This window comes from Zerene cesonia, chromosome Z (assembly GCF_012273895.1).
Source record: "Zerene cesonia ecotype Mississippi chromosome Z, Zerene_cesonia_1.1, whole genome shotgun sequence".
NCBI classification, from domain to species: domain Eukaryota; kingdom Metazoa; phylum Arthropoda; class Insecta; order Lepidoptera; family Pieridae; genus Zerene; species Zerene cesonia.
The window spans coordinates 4,769,857-4,788,648 of record NC_052122.1 but is presented as its reverse complement, the minus strand read 5'-3'; the positions used below and the strand labels follow the sequence as shown (position 1 = coordinate 4,788,648).

At 33.5% G+C, this 18,792-nt stretch overlaps 2 protein-coding genes across 13 annotated transcripts in view; one reads left to right on the top strand and one right to left on the bottom strand.

Annotated features, from left to right (window-relative positions):
• LOC119835885 (neuromedin-U receptor 1-like) overlaps positions 1-17,699 on the top strand; it is a 20,834-nt gene extending 3,135 nt beyond the window's left edge. Inside the window, exons 2-3 of one of the 2 annotated variants that reach the window (XM_038360984.1) lie at positions 11,353-11,575; positions 16,507-17,699. In XM_038360984.1, coding sequence (XP_038216912.1) covers positions 11,353-11,575; positions 16,507-16,736 — 453 coding nt within the window. In that variant the 3' untranslated portion in view covers positions 16,737-17,699. Of the gene's footprint in view, positions 1-11,352; positions 11,576-16,494 lie in introns of both variants that reach the window. The other variant, XM_038360983.1, reaches the window with a different exon arrangement.
• The window catches only part of LOC119835884 (protein furry), a 103,340-nt gene that overhangs the window by 48,791 nt on the left and 35,757 nt on the right, over positions 1-18,792 (bottom strand). The window lies entirely within an intron of this gene.

The window sequence follows — 18,792 nt, the reverse complement described above, 5'->3', positions numbered from 1 at the left end:
GTCCAGTAGTTTTTGAGCCTATTCATTACAACCAAACAAACAAAGTTTTCCTCTTTATAATATTAGTGTAGATACATTTTTATTTATTTTTTATTTCTCATTGCATGGTTTTGTATATAATTTGTAAATAATTTATATAAGTAGGTTGGACTTTTATTTAATAATATATCATTTTTATATGTTTCGGTATATCCTTCAATTTTTATAAGATTGTTCGATATTTATTGGCCGTGCTATTATTTTATTATTCGAGTTCTTCTCTGCAATTACACAGAAGGTATAGGAAGGAGGCAAACTTCGGCTTACGATATCATTGTACATTTTGCTGCGCGGCGTATTTCCGATCCTAAGCCGTCGTGGTTGTGGCGACAATTCTTTTATAAGACTATATTTTTTAAACTCGTATTTTTTAAAACGTCGTTTGCATCCGAGTCCAAGTATGCACCATGGAAATGGCATTTGTGTTTGTTACTCTAAAAAACAACAACAATAACAATAAAATGACTATGATACGAATTAAATTGAACGACCCGTGAAGGCGCAAAAAAAACCGAAATATACTTAATACTAATTTATTGTAATAAAATAATTACATTTTAAATTATATCTAACTTATTTAACTACGTCCCTCCGGTTCAATGTTGGAACCAAGAGTGTCCCTCGTCTTCGGCGGGGCAGCGTCGCGGTCGTGATGATTGCCGTCATACTCTCTGGAATCGCAGGTGTGCGCGATGTCGCAATCGTTACTGGGTACAAGTCCTTACTGGGTGGCTTTATGCATCTTTTTATAATTAATGCGTGTTATATGTACATAACATATGAATATTTTCACTTCGCTTTAAAACTAATTGCGTCTTTAAGGTAATTACTAGCTGTGACCCGCGGTTGAAACCGCGTAAGTACGTATCCCGTAGGAAAATCGGTATTAAAAGTGCCTATGTGTTATTTCAGTTGTCCAGCTATCTACGAAGCAAAATAGTATTATTATTCACCAATAGATGTCAGGAAAAAAAAATCCGAATAAACCACGAATATGACATTTTCTAAAAAAAATTCCTAGCTAGATCGATTTATCGCCCCCGAAACCCCCTATATACTAAATTTCATGAAAATCGTTGGAGCCGATTCCGAGATTCCAATTATATATATATATATATATATATACAAGAATTGCTCGTTTAAAGGTATAAGATTTGCTTAAATTTAAACTGTTACCAAAAAATTGCACAATGTTTTAAATGTGTGTGAGTGCAAATTATTTGTTCGTAAAAATCGCTCGTATCCAAACATTTACCGCGTCCATTAAATAAAATCCGCACACGCTCGGTGAATCAAATCATTTTATCGCACTTGAAAGTTGTATGAATATTTATATCACAGTCTTTTTTTAATTTTTGGGATGTGTTCATTTTTTATGAAACCAGCACACTCTTTGTAACGACGTTTTATGTTTTTTTTTTGTTTTTTTTTATGATAGAGGATACTATGAGAAGAACGTTTTTTTTTGTTTTAAGCGTAAGAGTATTTCATTTATCAAATTAGAGTAACACAATTCTGATACATTGAATTAAAAAAAATCTTACTACTACTACTACTTACTTATATTATATATATCATAATAATGTAATAAGATTTTTTTCAACATACTGGTTTAATAAATGACAAAATACTTTTGAAAAAATGTTCATTCATAAAGTAAATATGAGCGTGAGAGAATGCAATAAGTCTTCGGTCAATTAATTTATCAAAATCACAAGTGATGCAATCAATACAAACAGTTTCCTCTTACCCCGTGGGTGATACCCATTGAAACTCATTAAAAAAATTTTGATTATTTACAAAATAATAACCAAACCCAATTAAATTTGATGGAAATACGACCGCGCACACTTATTTACTTTATTAATAATGCAATAAAATTGTTTTATATCATTAGTTGCACGCGCCGGCTGCGCCTAGACGTGCGTACCTAGTCCTACTTACCTACATAACTCTACACGGGAGTGCACTATACAAAACTGATACGATTAAAAGATTATATGTATCACGTAAAAGTGGCGCTCCCATAAAAACACACCAATTTAATTGCCGCCATTTACTAAACTAAAAGCGTGTTAACACACAAAGATTTCAGTGCATTATCATTCGTGTTGACTAATACCGACAGAACCGTTTTGGAAGAAATTTGGTGAGGCCCGAGGAAAGACTTAACGCACACATGACAGAATAATTTTTCAAACATTCACAGTTTTCTTATTGTTATTAACAATGTGTGGATGTCTTGATATTTATTTTATTTCACTATCTGATTACTGATTAAAACAGAAAATTTAATATTCTCGGGTACTAAACGATATTCTACAAAAATGTCGATTAATCAAATTATGGCAATTGCAGTTATGCATATGTATAAATCAATACCAACCACCCTCACTGATATTTTTGCATCACAATTTAGGCGTGCATCCTTACAAAATGCTTTAACAAAATTTCTCGCATGGAATTCGAACAAACTTTATCATAATAGAATTCCTATGGCTTAACAGACTCCAAAAAGAGGGAGCCTCCCGAGCAGACTACTTTCATGCTCGTATATTGAAAGCCACCCAAGTTTGCTAGACGCGATGCGAGACGCCAAATTAATTTGCGGCAAACTTTTTCTCGGCAGGTATCTTAAGAAATGGTTTTATATTCAATATGCATCTGCCTATCGGCTGGTAATAGCTGCCTTTGACTTTAAAGTTATTGTGGGAGCAATAATTGAGTTCCGCTAGCAATTTTACGTATACATTTATAGGCTTCTTTTATATTGTAGTGTTGCGACCACAATCGACTTTTTGAGTTTCCAGCCCATCGCGAGTTTGAGATGTGACATGGTAAACGTGCAGATAAATTGAGAGTGACAATTTAAATTTAGCTCGTGTGTCCAGCGTCGAACCCTCGATCCGAAGATTGTCGGGTCGGCCTAACTTTAACCGATTTCACTGCAAAGCGATTAACGAGTAATTTGATTGTGACGGTAGGCTAGCTAAAGCACAGGTATGGATTTTCGTAGGCTTATTATTTATCGATTTATGTCGAAGTATTTACGTATTACTTGACAAATTTTCTATAGGCTACTTTTAGACGTTTCAAAGTTTAATTCAGTTATAAATTCGAAAAGTTTCGTAACACCTTTTTGATAATCTCCACGTCACATTTTAACGAAATTGGAGTTCAAGAAAAACTTCTTTATTGGTATAATAAAGCTCTAGAATAATACGCAGTTCCCCCCGCGACCCTTATTATTATTTATCTTATCTATATCATCGATTTTGTATTGCCATACAGATTTGTCAAATTTATATTACGATTATTAGTGTTATAAAATATGATAAGGCAATTTTGCAATGATTAAATAAATTTACATAACTGCAATTAAAATTTGTATAGTTCTTGAAAAGCTCAGCTTTCGTAGCATTACCATTTGTGATAGCAACCCACACTGCGTTACACAGACAAACGCCGACAAGCAGAATTCAGTTGGTTAACCGGTCATACAATCATACCAAGTTACATAAAACTATTACATCATTGTAAGCAATTGCTAAATAAACCGCGCGTCGTAACGTACATCGTATGCTGGAGTCTATATCGATGCAGTAATTTATGCATATCGTCTGCACGGACGCGGTGCCTTGATACTTCCATTATAGTCCACATAACTAAATCATCTCACTGTCGTACGCGAAAGGGCTTCGTGCATAATACATTGATTAGATTTAACGCAGTGATATTTTTAATGTAGCTATGTTTCGTGTATGGCGGAAACAGAACAATAGTCCGACGATGAAGGCCGCTTCTGAAAGCTTACCGATAACTTGTCTAGATTATATTGGAGGTGGTTAATAGGTTCCCTTTTATCGGCTTTGATTGATACGGCTAAATTCTAATTGTAATGTTTTAATAAGTATTTTAGAATACATTTAGTCAATATTATGATATCTTTCCAAGCTCAGTTAGTTCACAAGGAAAGTGGTGTGATTGGGTGACACTAATCCTAGAAGAATTGCCATGCAAGGATGGCCATGCAATACTACGGATTTCTAAAAAATGCAATTTTGAAAAATGATGGAGTGGGAATGAATTATAAAAAAAAGCAAATAAATCTACAGCAAGTTTTAGATAACCGTACTGTATTCTTCACTTTAACATTTGCAATTAATTTAACTTATTGAACCGTACCGGGGCGAGCAGCAATATGAATTGATACACTACATATAACACAATACACTAATTATCCGGCTGCAGGCAGCGGCAGCCAGTCAGTCGCCAACGGGCGACAAGGATTTCCTACGGTTACGTTAGGCACCGATCCGTTGATCATATACTCGCCTCGAGCTTCATTTCTAAGCTCTGGCTGTGTTGACTGTTACTGCTAATCACACAGCAGATTGTTAAACACACATGTCAAACCTAGCTATGCGTCAGTATGATAAGGAGGAGGTTCGAACTTAAGTATTTCGAATGTTCTTTGACGTCGAATTTCAAAGCGTCGTTTGAAAACTTTCTGAATAAAAGCACGCAAATTCCTTATTTCAGTGCAAGCAAATAAATTGCGTTAATTTAATATGTTGTGCTGCTTATTAAATAAAATCTAGTTCAAATCTAAGCATTGTTCTTATGTTGGATTGAATAAAAATGATTATTATACAAAAATTATACTGTTGTCGGCGCAATAATATTGTGAGTATTAATTAAACTTATTCAGTTTCATTTCGATCATAATTACAATGTTATATCAAAGCAATAATACTCCGACCGTCTATCTTTACTTTCAAGTGAAAAAAAGTTTACCTAATTGGTTTAATAGGCGCTTTGAGGTTCTGTTCGTAGTTATATAATAATCTGTTCAGTGTATTTCCACGAAAACATTTAATTTTCATCGTAAATAATAATTGCTTTTACGAAACCTTTTTTCCGATAATAACCGGTTGTCTTGTGAATCTTTTATCTAAGTGCTCCATTACTTGCACCATACGAGTACACCGAGGTCTGTTATGTGATATATTCAATATATTTGTTATACTTATGTTCTGATTTCGCATGGCAATGTTAACACGGAAATTTTCGAACACGTTAAAGTGAAAAAAAAACACAACGTTTTATGTTACGAATTATTTGTAGGTTCTACTGGTTTCCTTTTTAACTAAATAAGAAGCATTTAGATACTTAAACATTTCATACATTCAACACAAAAATCAATATTATTTACCTAACCAATAATTAGATTCAAAGTAGATTTCAAATAATACGATTCCAATTCAGCGAACAAGTATAATTTTAATACACGCGCTTTCATTAAATTAATTATTACACATCTCGATACAAATACAACATGCAGCTTTCACAAATATTTCCTGCTAAAATACAACACAGAGTCGAAGTCGTTTATTGACCTTTGACCTGTCGTATTTTCAGAGTGTACAGAGCAGTTCAGTTGAGCGTGACTAAAAAATATAACCAATGATGGTTTTCAATTGTCTTTAATGTATATTAATTTCTAACTTCCACTTTATCAACAAATATAAAATGTTATTTATCATCACAGTCACAAGCCCTTCAATTAGTGGCAACTTCTTCGATGTGAAAATAAAATGTGGCGATGGATCGATTAGCCGATTAACTATTTACACCAACCAACAGATAAAAGGATTCTTTTAACATTTCAAACCGTGGCAATATAATAGGACCAATTATTCCATTTTTCAAATCATTTATCAAACAACGCCGTAATTTAACGTATATTCATCTAGCTGATGGTCGCTACCAATACGTTTGACGTACTGTAACCGATGTATTTATCAAATTATATTATTGTTAATCCTTATAATAAATATCAACGTAGTACGTTATCATCTTGAGAAACGTAAGATAAGTTGTCGTACAGTTTCATCAATAGACAGACTTAAGTGATTTTAAAATTTACATAATTCAGTCTATTATTTTCTGTTCTCGCCGTGATATGAGTTGTTTACTACATAAGGAACATAAATATTAATCTAATTTTATTTATTTCTTAAAAATAAGCCTTTGAATAACAAGACTAAACAATAAAAATAAACATTTCACAAACTCTTCTCCAAGGTAAGTTTCGTGTAAAAAAAAATAGCAATGTATTTTTATTTAATAAACACTAACGAGCTTACAAATAAACGTTGTTTTAAATTTTATACTGAGATCTATGAATAGTCGTAAACAACATAAACGTGGGATAGCTAACCATGTACACCCGGCCAGCCTACCCGGTTCCCAGTTTGAGCTCGGTATAATGTCAAAAGTCTGTCCTATTTTTGTGTATTTAATGAAATACAATGCAAAAAAGTTAAATAAAAATTTAATTTAAAATTTAATGTCAAGTTCAGGACAATTAAAGACTTTAAAAAAAGTTATAAACAAGTTAATCACTGCTTCACGGACAGCGGACACAGATTACGTTCTTACTTTTTCGAAGTTACTGAAAAACCGTTATTTCGAAAAATAAATGAAAACCATCGTTTTTGTCTACACTAATATTATAAAGAGGAAGAATTTGTAGTTTTGTTGGTTTGTTTGTAATGGATAAACTCGAAAACTACTGGATCGATTTCAAAAATTCTTTCACAATTAGAAAGCTGCATCTTCACTGAATGACATAGGTTATATATGTACCACGGGCGAACTGCTTGTATTTTATAAAACCATATAGAATATTTCTTCAGATATTTCTAAAAGGATAACGTAAACATTTCAATCTTCAGCATCAAAGTATACCTAAATCTATTAAAAGTAATTTAATATTAAGTAACCGACACGTCATGGATGTTGTGTAAGCACGATTTACACATTCATTTAGAGAGAAAGTCCTTTGACATTACTAGCATTACTATTGCATTTTTATAAGCGTGTTGGAATGAATGAAGAAAATAACGTTGCCGTTGTGGTAGTATTATTTTTTATGTATAATTGTAGAAGATTTATTTTACTTATATCAAATCTATATTCAGTAGTTATATCACAAGCTTATGTCTTGTAACAATAGGTTATTTTATTTTTATTTGTAAGGCTGTATAAGTGAGCATAACCATGAGAATGTTTTGTATAATCTTCGCGGATAGTTGAATTGATATTCAACACAAACAAATCTCGCAAGCCAAGTAGAGTTTGTAGCAATATGAAAAGAAAAAATGTTTTTATCCTTTACAGGACAGCATATCGTCGAAGAGGTAAACAGATACTTTTCTAATATATGCTTCTTAAGGTAAAGACTACATTTAGATTCATGTCTCTTAAACATATTAATGTTAGCTAGAATTCACCGATTCTTTGGTTAAGATATATATTCATATAATTTGTACTCGCAATCCATATAGCTTTAAAATTCTATTTTCGAAATTTTAAATACGAATGAATATAATAATAATATACATACATACATAGGTATACAGGGCCGCACGCACACTTGTGTACGTTGATGCTCTACGATATGACTGCCCATATATTAGAGCTTTTTAAATGTTAATAGAAATGCTTAACATTGTAATCTGCATCATCCGTCGTCACCTATATTGTTCATTTCTCTTTGTTTTTGCGCTATCCCTTAAACTTCTTACATTTCCTGTCCTACCAGGTTTCCTGGCAGAGATTGCTGTTTAGCAGTAAGGCCGCATTTTGTACAAAATGAGTAACTAAGCAATTATTTTGTATAAGGATTACTTTTTATTTTTGTGCAATAAAGCATTATAAATAAATAATAAAATAAATAATATTTTACTATTTTCTTGTTTCTTGTTATCTTATATCTTTCAACGAGCAATTCTTGTATATATATATATATATATATATATATATATATATATATATATATATACATTTAATTGGAATCTCGAAATCGGCTCCAACCATTTTCATGAAATTTAGTATATAGGGGGTTTCGGGGGCGATAAATCGATCTAGCTAGGAAACTTTTTTAGAAAATGTCATATGCGTGTTTTATTCGTGTTTTATCGACTTAAACTTACTTTTTTAACAAATAGGAGGCGTTTGAGTAGTCCCAATTTATTATGACTCTTCCTGACATCTATTGGCGAATAATAATACTTAAATATAATTTCCAAAAAACACAATTTATAAAAATACAAAAATACGATTTTAATATACGATCGAAAAAGCATAAATCCTGAGGTGTGCCGTATATTTATCTGCTTTTTTAATTCATTATAAACCACTTTTTTAACTCGTTTAGTCCTTTATTGATTAAATTTAACGAAATTCGAGAATACCACATTAAAGTTATGAAGTGTGCTTGAAATGCTTAGTTGTTTTTTTAGAATATTTTCAAATTTCGAGAAAAATTTTGAAAAGGTTTTTTTAAATGGAATATCGTAAAATCTTTCAATCCTCATAGTTTGTGAAAATATTATAGCAAGGAAATGTTTATGGATCCTTTTTAATTAAACAGTATTTGTACTTCTTTTCTCTCTTTTATCAGGAGCTCGGTACTTAGAAATGATAATTTTATTACATTAAAAAGCTGAAATTACTGATTATTTCTTGCGCTCTATCACGAAAACGTCTTTATAACGAGATCATTAATTATGCTATTCTACGGATTCTTTTCTCAGAATAATAATCATTACATTCTATATATTAATATAAATCGTACTGAAACACCCAAGCGTAGGTACGAGTGAAAGGTATCTCGCAGTACAAAGCAACAATTGCTACGTGGGTAACCACCTGTTGCCAAACCGTAACCACAACGCCGCTACGCACTTGCTACGTTGATCGCTACGTTGCTACGTGATGCTTTTTCTTTTTGCTCCCGCTGCCGCAAATTAACCTTCGCTTGGGTTTAACTGTTATTTAATTGTACGCTGTATATAATAAATGGTTTTTGTGCCCCTGAAGACACGTCGTTGAAACGTAAGTATAAGTAAATGGAAAGTTTGGTATAATACCCAACGCTAAATATATTATACAACGTCAAATATATTATGTATTATATTTACGTGACCTACAATTTTTTCTGATTACATTGAGGGATATTACTTCATGCGGCTTATGTTTTCGACTTACAACATTTAAATATTCAAATAATAATGTTTGCATTAAACTCGTGATTCTAATGAATTTCTAATTTTATAAACAATAAAAAAAAAACATTTTAAATTTATATCGCATATGGCATCTAAACTGAAAATTTCTCATTGAATTTCTCATTGGCAGTCCCGAGATAGATTCTATAACGCTCCTAAAAACATAACAAGGATACTTAAACATCAAATTAACACAGTAATAAATGTAAGACATTTTAAAAGTAAAAAGGGCATGTAATTGAAACATCAGATACGATATCGGACAAACTGCGTGGTCGTTAAGAAAAATTATAGGTCTCGAAATAAATGTGAAAAGTTCAAATAAAGATGGCGTTCAACAATGATATCAAAACTTAATCACAAAATAAACTCAAGGGGCAAGGTATAACAAACCTCAAATTGAGGCGGGAAATGTTGTACTCCAATTGAATAGTTAAATTCTCCCGACGATGAATCAATTAGAACAACATCAAACGAATCGATGCGGAAGCCCATTATACATCCCGATAGCGTCTTAACTATATTTCTCTCTATGAAATGAAATAAGCTCTATTCTCTAGTTTATCGTTATTATCAATACAATATATTTTCCATCCGGAAAACGGCTTCTATTTATTCGTTACCTTGAGATGTGATCGCATTGGTGAACGCGAAAGAAACTTAGGCTTTTCGGAAGTGAAAAATTTCTTGTAATATTCCGTTCCCAACACATGCTTTGTACATAACGGTTTTATAGAGTGAGAGTCAAGTGCCGCCAGAGCTCACTTATTTTTTAAAGAACAAAATGTGGGATAGCGGTTCGTGTTTGTGCGTGTATTGAATTACATGCTGTTAATAAGTCTGTAAGGTATTTTATTGCACCCGCAGAAAGGTTCCATCCGCGCTTTTGGAAAAAAAATGGGTGACGAATTTGCTTTTTTTTTGTGTCTATGTGTTCAAACATGCATAATACACATTCATTAATGTATATAATATTTAGGTATTACGACAAATTTTTTGTCAAGTCCATGTGTATATATCGAATTTTAGTGCACAAATTATAAATTTCATAATACATTTGGAGCAGTTGTTATCTAATAAAGCGCGACAAAATCTTTCGCTTCAGTAAACACCATTATTGGATTATGGTGCATGTTTGAAGGAACACTTCCCGCATATAGCAAATATTGGTGTCCACATGCATTATACATTCTGCCGAGTATTCGTGAAAATTAATTGCGCTGAAAAATCTGTTTGCTCTTTTAGACAAAGCTTATGCGAAGTGCGAATTCGATATGTTTTGTTACGCCTTGCAAATAAATTTAGTAGTTAAAAAAGTTCAGCCTACATCCCTTATAAAACCAATACCATAATATTTGAAGGCAATACGATAAGAAAAATTGAGATACAGTATCCATTTTCAAATCCAACGCAAAGAGAGGGGTACTATAAGTTGGACATCGATGTCTGTGTGTTTCTGTCTGTGGCATCGTTGCTCTAAAACGGATGAACCGATTTTAATGCGCTTTTTTATTCATTTGAAAAGCCGTTTCCTTGTGGTCTGATTTATGTTTCACGAAAATCGGTAAAATATGGCGGCCATGATAAAATGTCGGATTGAATATTCGCAACTGCCACAATATGGAAAACTAGAGCTTGTAAAATTCAAATGAATTATAATAATAACAAAAAAAATTGGTATTATTTTTTTGTATTAAAATTTTATATTATCATTTACTTTACTTTGTCACATTCTCATAGACTTTCTTATGGAACCACTTCGACGTTAATAGACTATTTAGAATAAGCTATGGCATAACTAATCATATGGTATTACAAAGGTCTCGATAAATAATAAATTCATTTGATGATAAAAACAGACATCATTAACGACTAACATTATATTGACTAATAGAACAATAAACTAAGCTATCGATGCATTAAAAATTAATTCAACGAGGCTGAAACAATTATCTTACTAATATTATAAATGCGACAGTTTGTAAGTATGGATAGATGGTTCTCATTACTCTGTCACGCGATTTTGTAGAGAGATAGTTTATAGTCTGGATTAGCGCACAGGCTTTTTACCCGGCTACCACGCGAGAGACGCCGCGGGATACAGCTATTAGTCAATATTCATACAAATAATCCGCATCGTTAATTTAGCCGCAGTTTACGTAACAAATACCCATTGCCCACTCTTAGGACTAACTAAAAGTGTACATATCGTTGACCGTTTCCGAAATCTATCCAGCAGGGCTCCGAGACCATGACGGGCCGTTGGATGGCGCTGCAGCAGTTGGCCATCATGTTTTTCCACACCAACTTCGGCATCAACTTTATGCTGTACTGCCTGACGGGGCAGAACTTCCGTCGAGCCGTGTGCCAGAGCCTGCCGTGCCTACGGCAGCGCGCGCGCCGCGCGGTCGCCGTGCGCCGCCCCACCTCCCGCCCGGCCAGAGCCAGCAGCATCTCTAGTGAGTACCTCTCCTTACGTTATACATATATAAAAACTTTCAATCCACGAACTAAAGCGAAATGAATGAATAAAAAAGGACAATTATCAAAATAACATCAATAACAAAATTATTACGTTGCCATTATTAACAATCAGACATAAATTACGTATATGAAATACGTAATAGTATAAATGTCGTCATGTTTCAGCAGTATACAAAATCATCGTTATTACAACCAATACCAAACAATCCGCTCCATTGTCCATAATTAGCGTGATGGTATTTGTATGCAATACGCACGTCGCATATGCTCTCAGCAGTTCGGATTGCCTGTGGCAAATTTTGTCGGAATGTTGGAGTGTTCGAGAGGAGCACAGATTGTCCTGATAAGAAATGTTTAAAGTAATTAGGTTAAGTAGTGTTTCTCACTTGATAAACAATTATATAAAACAATTTGTTCATCTGATTCAAGCGGTTATATAACTTAGAATAAAGTTTTACTTAAAAGAATCGGCACAAAAAAAAGTAGGGTGATCGCTTTCAAGATATACAATCTACCAAAATTGCTCTTCTAATAATGTTTCCGAAACGCATGGTTGTAAGCTTGAGCCGATCTAAACTAATACTGAGGACAGACTTTGAAACTTGCCGAAGCGGCACAGCAACAACATCTTCAGGAAATTCTGACAAGTTTCATGTACAAAAGCAAGTTGGAGCGGCAAATTGAAGCTGTTTGATTGACATCCTCGCTCAATGATAGCGAATGGTACCAATGTTGTTGTACTTTAATCAAGTAGCTCTATGCATAGATAATGTGCCTGGTCTTTAAATTATTGCCGCCTACGATTCTGTTCATGGATAAAAACTTTTTTTCAAAATTCTTTCACAAAAGTATTAAAGACTGCACCAGCATTGTACTTATGAAGTTATATTTTAACAACATTCGAAAGCCGACGGTGAAATGAAGGTATTTTAGGTATTTTTTAATCGAACGTTTAAATGAAAATAGAAAGGAAACAGACGGACAGGGAGAGTATTTTATTAACTCTTAATGCATGCTTCGCAAATATTAGCGTTGATCTCTCTCCCTTTATTTGCTTTGCTGCTTTGACGTCGCTTTGTATCATAATTATTATTTGGGTTGTTTTTTAGTGACTGCATACTAATAGAGAAAATGACGGACGTAGCAACTGAGTGCTTTATAATTACTTGATACAGATCTATTTATATTATTTATATATAAATGAAAACCTTTTTAGGGTTCCGCAGTAAATTCATGCTTACATTATGCTAACCGTTACAGTTTCGTCATGCAGTACCAGAGGCATGGTACATGGTAGGAATTTGATTTCATATCATATTTCTTTAACAGTTGCATCAATTTTGTTTACGAAATAACAAAGCTTTATTGGTTCATTTTCGAAAACTTTGTTCCTCTCTGGTCTGATGATGCGCAGTTGTTCCCCAATGTTAGAATATATAATAAATAATAAAAAGAATGCGATGTGAGACGTAATTAGTTTGCGATCTATAGTCAAACTATTAAAGCGTTCAATGCGCCATACCAAATGTAAGGGATCGGCTGCAAACACAGCTTTTTTATTACTGCTAGTACGGTCAAAAGAGACTTTTCAAATAACAAAAATTCGCAAAGAGACCTTGGCTAGAAATTAAGTGCCTACAGTCCCCGTATATCCCATGTGTGCAAAAAGTTTTTCGCCGTTTACGATCAAAACTTGAGTAGATGGTTGTATAAAAAATATAGTTTAGATAGAAATTTTAGCCCACAAAATTATTTACAAAAACAAACCAATGAAATACGAGTAGATTTGATAGTTAAAAAACGTATCTATCGTTTTAATACATACATACACATATATTCTAAGGCCAAAAATACGTTTTAATGGAGCCATGGTTTGATTGCCGAAATACAAACACTGACTGATGGCGCATGAGTTCATGATGTATGTATTGTCTAGACGGTGTTGGACGGGCGTGTGGTTTGATAGGCTGGCAGTTATAAATATAGCAGAGGGAATGCTCTGAAATGTGACGTTAACCTAAACTGAGATGAAAGTCAGTAATATTTAGTGACAACTATGGTTATACGAAGTAACGTTGTGACCATTTAATACAATACAATAGCATTTTAAATAGAATCGCGACTACAAAAGACAAGTAAGATACGGATCAAGTCCTGTACTTAAGCAAACATCCTTTTATTTCGAAATATTAGAAAGTTTGGTTGTCGTTTTACCTTGACATTTAATAATAAAAGAGGCAGATATTAATATTTTATTGCGTCATTTCATATTTCATATCATCTACCCTTGTTAAGTTACCAGAATCGAGAATTTTCTTAAGGGAAAAAGTTGAGCGTCTTATCAAAAGAAAGCTCATGGAAAATTTGCTTGATAGTTATCAATCGCCCCGAGGTACTTACTGTACGTGACTGTACTATATTATTTTCTTAAGGGTCATACTTTATTTTGCACGTGTTTTTTTTCGTAATTATCGATAGGAAACTCGTCCTCGCCTACAGAGACACTGATATTACTAAATGTCAAATAATTAATTAGCACGTTATAGACGCTTATCAATTAGTGAGCTTGTTATCGGAAAAGTTTCTGTTATTACATCTATTTTCTGATATTTATAAATAGCCAAAAATGATGTGTGACTAATATTCGTGTATCGATTAAAAGATCACACATTTAATGATTATGGAAAGAGCACAAGAATTCTAAAACTTATTAAAGAATGCGTCGCTTTCGTGGTGGCTTTCGACTTTATGAACTTTGTGATGTGTGATTTTAAAAGACATGCACAAGTTTTCGATAATTTGTAAGGAAAGTTCTCAAGAATGTTTAGTACTACTAAAGGTTCAGTTGTCAAAGGTTTTCCGTTAACTGGTCCCAACAATTATTTTAAATATTCATAGGAAGTTACCTGACTATGTTCCTAACTGCTAGATAGCTAAAAACTAAAGCCGTTTCGTGGGTAAAAGCATATGGTTTATAATGGAGATCACTTAAATGGCGTAAGTTACATGGCATTATTATTATTATATTACAGGGCACAGGGCACAGGCATATGTAATGGTGCATTATTATTTTTTTCAGAAACAAAGTCTAGGCGGCACGATTGTTACGATATAAACCTCCACGCATTATGGGCTTAATTCAATCAGAAATCCTCTACTCTGACATAACTCGACGAAATTAGTTCCAATTTATCAATTACCCTCCACACGCTCAGGCTAAGTTCTATCCCTAAATGCAATGCATTTACAGCTTTAATACACCATAGGTAAATACATATTATGTTAGAACGCAATATGTATCCTTAATACAATTATGTTTTTCAGGCCTTATTTGCTCATACTCCTTGTATTATAAAAAATTCAGACTTATCCATCATACTCGTTTAATGAAAAATGCAGTTTATAAAAAAATTCATTATTCGTTTATTTGTGCAAGGATTCTGAAAATACCGTCATGTATTATTATACATGCATTAATTTTCTGTTTTCATATTGATATTTCATTTAATTTGTGCTGTGTTATACGAAATGAATTGTATTTTTTTGTTACGAGAATCGACAAAAAACATATTCATTATATTAGTTCTGTATTTATGACAAGTGTGTATATACTAATTATTTATCTCTGCTAATTAGTTATTAATCTCGAACCTTCAATTTGTACTTATTAAGCGTTATGTAAGTTCTAAGGGGAATTGGTAGGTTGTAATGTATGTAGGTGTTGCTGCCTACAGGGCTTGGAAAAATACGAAAATTTTTCGAGAAATGTTTAGGCGGTATCGGAATGATTGTTTTTATATCTATAGACAGTTTGAGAATGTTCACTTTCTTTAATTTCAAAGATTTAACCTCAAGGGATATAAGTCCATAGTTACTTATAAAGATAACAATCGTTTTTTTCAGAGAATAAACCATGCTCTCTTACATTAGTTTCGTTCTATAAAAAATTAGAGCACTGTACCAAGCAAATAAGGGGGAATTATATTGACGATGTTATTGACCAAGTCTGCAACATGTTGATTTACTTTGTTGCTAAACTAAAATTAACCATGAATACGAGGTTTAAGAATTTAAATAGTTATTCCAGACTTATCGCAAGCTATACCATGTTCATTTGCATGTTTTGATTAGTCATATATGATCAGTATAACATTTTATACCACGTTTCTTTATAGGGCCGATGTTGTTCTTTATTTCTGTTTAATTCAAAACAACAAAGGTGATAGAATATCATCCGAACTTTTTGAAATACTCCAAAACCTATACGAAACATAAAATTATTGTTGAATGCATTGACTAACAGCTTATACTTCTGCAATTACAAAAACATACAATATTAAACATTAAGTAAAATTTTTAATTGTTCAGTGTTTCTATCCAGATCTAGTAATAACAACATTTTATAGTAAAACAAACTAATGGTGCAAAATGTATTTGCACGAATCTTAAACTTGGTTATCGAAGTTTGTTCAAGTGCGCCAGTTTAGCAAGTTCTTAAGTTTAATGATCGGGGTCTCCTAACAGACACCCGATCCCGTTGACAGCCGACACCCGACTAACATTCGCCTATCATTCTCGCATCAACTTATAATTGCAAGTAAGACTGCTTACCTTTTAAAAGATGTACGTGTGCCCTACATTGGTTGGCGGTAAATTGTCTCGTAGCCTTAATCAATACGCTACCGATTTTATACATTAAAATATATTTCGAAGTTTTTTCGGGTCTTTGATTTTATTTATTTAGATATTAATAACTTTTAAGCGCTGTTCATTCATTGGGCCGAGATCACGCTCGCTGTAAAGCGCACGAAACGATTTAGGTCAGTTATTCGCATCCTCAATAAAAGTTCAAATTCCGTTCCAAACTCGATCAAACATGACAATAATTCAACAGGTCTCTCTGCAGCTTCGTTCATCAGCAACTGCACCGAGGCGACCAACCTGCCGAGCGCCACCGCCGCGACCCCGGGCTCCCGCCGACGCAGGCAGGAGCCGTTCATCACCAGATGGAAGTTCGACAACAGCAAGCAACGCCGCCAGATCCCCGGCGCCGCGGCCAGCGCCGCCGTGGCCAGCACCTCCGCCGGCCCCTCCAATGACGTCGAGATGCGGGTTCTCAACTCCGGCGCCATATGACGGGGACGGAAGGAGCCCTACGTATGCACGACTATGTTTTGAAACGGGTGTATCAAGGAGGAGTATGTCTACCCGTAGACGTGTGCTACGAAACTTCGTGTAAATCCTTCGGTGAAAAGCAGCAATAGACATTCCGTTGTTTGAGTACACTAAACGTATTGTTCAACATTTTTTGGCCCATTAACAAAATTCCCGTCTGATGTCGAAATAATAGAATTGTGAATAGAGTTAATTAAAAATCTATTGCTGCTACATTTCCAACTCTCCCCGTGTTTAATCTACAAATAGTTTACTTTGTTTTGCCCCGAGGTGTTATTACTATAGTCTAAGAGCTTACAAAAATTGGTAATTCGACTATTTTTCACTTTGCATAGTACACTTACATCTTTGCACTATGCAAATTTATTGAGTATTAAGAACTCTTTACAACAAACATTTATTCTTCAGACTCGAAGCCAAAAGATCGAAAATATGGCTCGATATTTCATCGGTCATACGAAAATTATAACGTACGGCACGAAAACTACAAGCCATGAGCTCTTGGACTACAATGTAAACAGTCTACGAAACCGAAGTTCAATCAAATGAAGTCTTTACACGAAGTTAACATACTCCTCCGCCCGAACGCGACTGAGCGTAATGATACCTCACAAGAGACCCACTTTATGGCTTTCTTATTAATAACACTACCTTTTTAATTAACTTTTAAGTAAACTCTCGAACTATGGAATGATAGCAATAGATTCTTTAAGCGACTAAAAAATAGTAACAGGGAGAATTTAAATATAATTTTCAACACAGCAAATTAAAATTACGAGCAAACATACGTGGAACGTTACGTGGAAAACGTTGTTATAGATATGAAAATTTTTACTTGTCGACAACAACTACCAAATTCATTTTAATATACAATATAAGATTCCTCGAAATGGTTTATCCGATGTATTGTAAAACAAATTTATTTCAGCTCGTTATATAGCAAAGATAACAAACTGTTTTAATCTCATAAATAATTATTTTCAACGTATCATATAATTTTATTATCAAATAAATTTGTAAAAAAAAAAGCAACAGAATCTCTCTTCCGTATCTTGTAATACGGTTTCTACGGTTAATTCTAACGAATTCAATCACGAATATTTACATCATTCCATAGTAAAAGTTTATAAATCAATTCTATCTACTTTAAAACTTGTAACAGGTTGAAACATTATTTCCTTCACATAAAGTAAAGCATTCCAGCGCCGATGTTTATCACAGACGGCATAACAAACCCCTCACAATGAAACGCTTGGCGTTCCGTTCATTGACTTTTAACGAGTTGGGGGTTCGGACGTAGAACACAAGCAAGTGTGTCAAATGCGTTGAAACTTATCTATGCGGTGTATCGTTATATCTCAGTCGCGTGGGTGCAAACAGAGCGGCCGACATGAAGTTGTGCAAAGAGCTCACAATTAATTCTATGTATATTCTCCAGGCCATGGACAAAGTCATCGACTTAGGAAACTCATTACAGACGAATCCTTCAAGTAAGGATACAAAACAATCCATTTGGATAAATTAATCTGGATTTGAATCTTTGTATTTACCGCTGAGGTATTGCCGAGTTAAATACACAAGCCGATTCGATAATAGAGTCTTCGTGACGAGGAACTATGAGAATACGGTGTTTATCATCAAACTGAAAACGTTACAACGTTTATCTCATAATTATATTATTAATACATATGTTTAATTAAGCGTTTAACTAGCACTTAGATCTTTGTGGTCATTAATGGAGTTTATGTGAGTTTCAATAGAGGTTCGCATATCGTATTATAATTTTAACATATCTTCGAAATTTACTATAGCTCAATATGACTATTATACATTTAAGATATTTCATGTAGAACGTGTGTAATTTGGGATTAATTGCATTGCTTCAGTTCAAATAGCATAATATCATAATAGCTTTGAATGTAAAATATCATTCACACAGTCACGAGTAGTTGATTTTGATTTTATGTATTTGAATATTTTATTTTTAATATTAAGAGATTGGGTTTCCAACAACGAA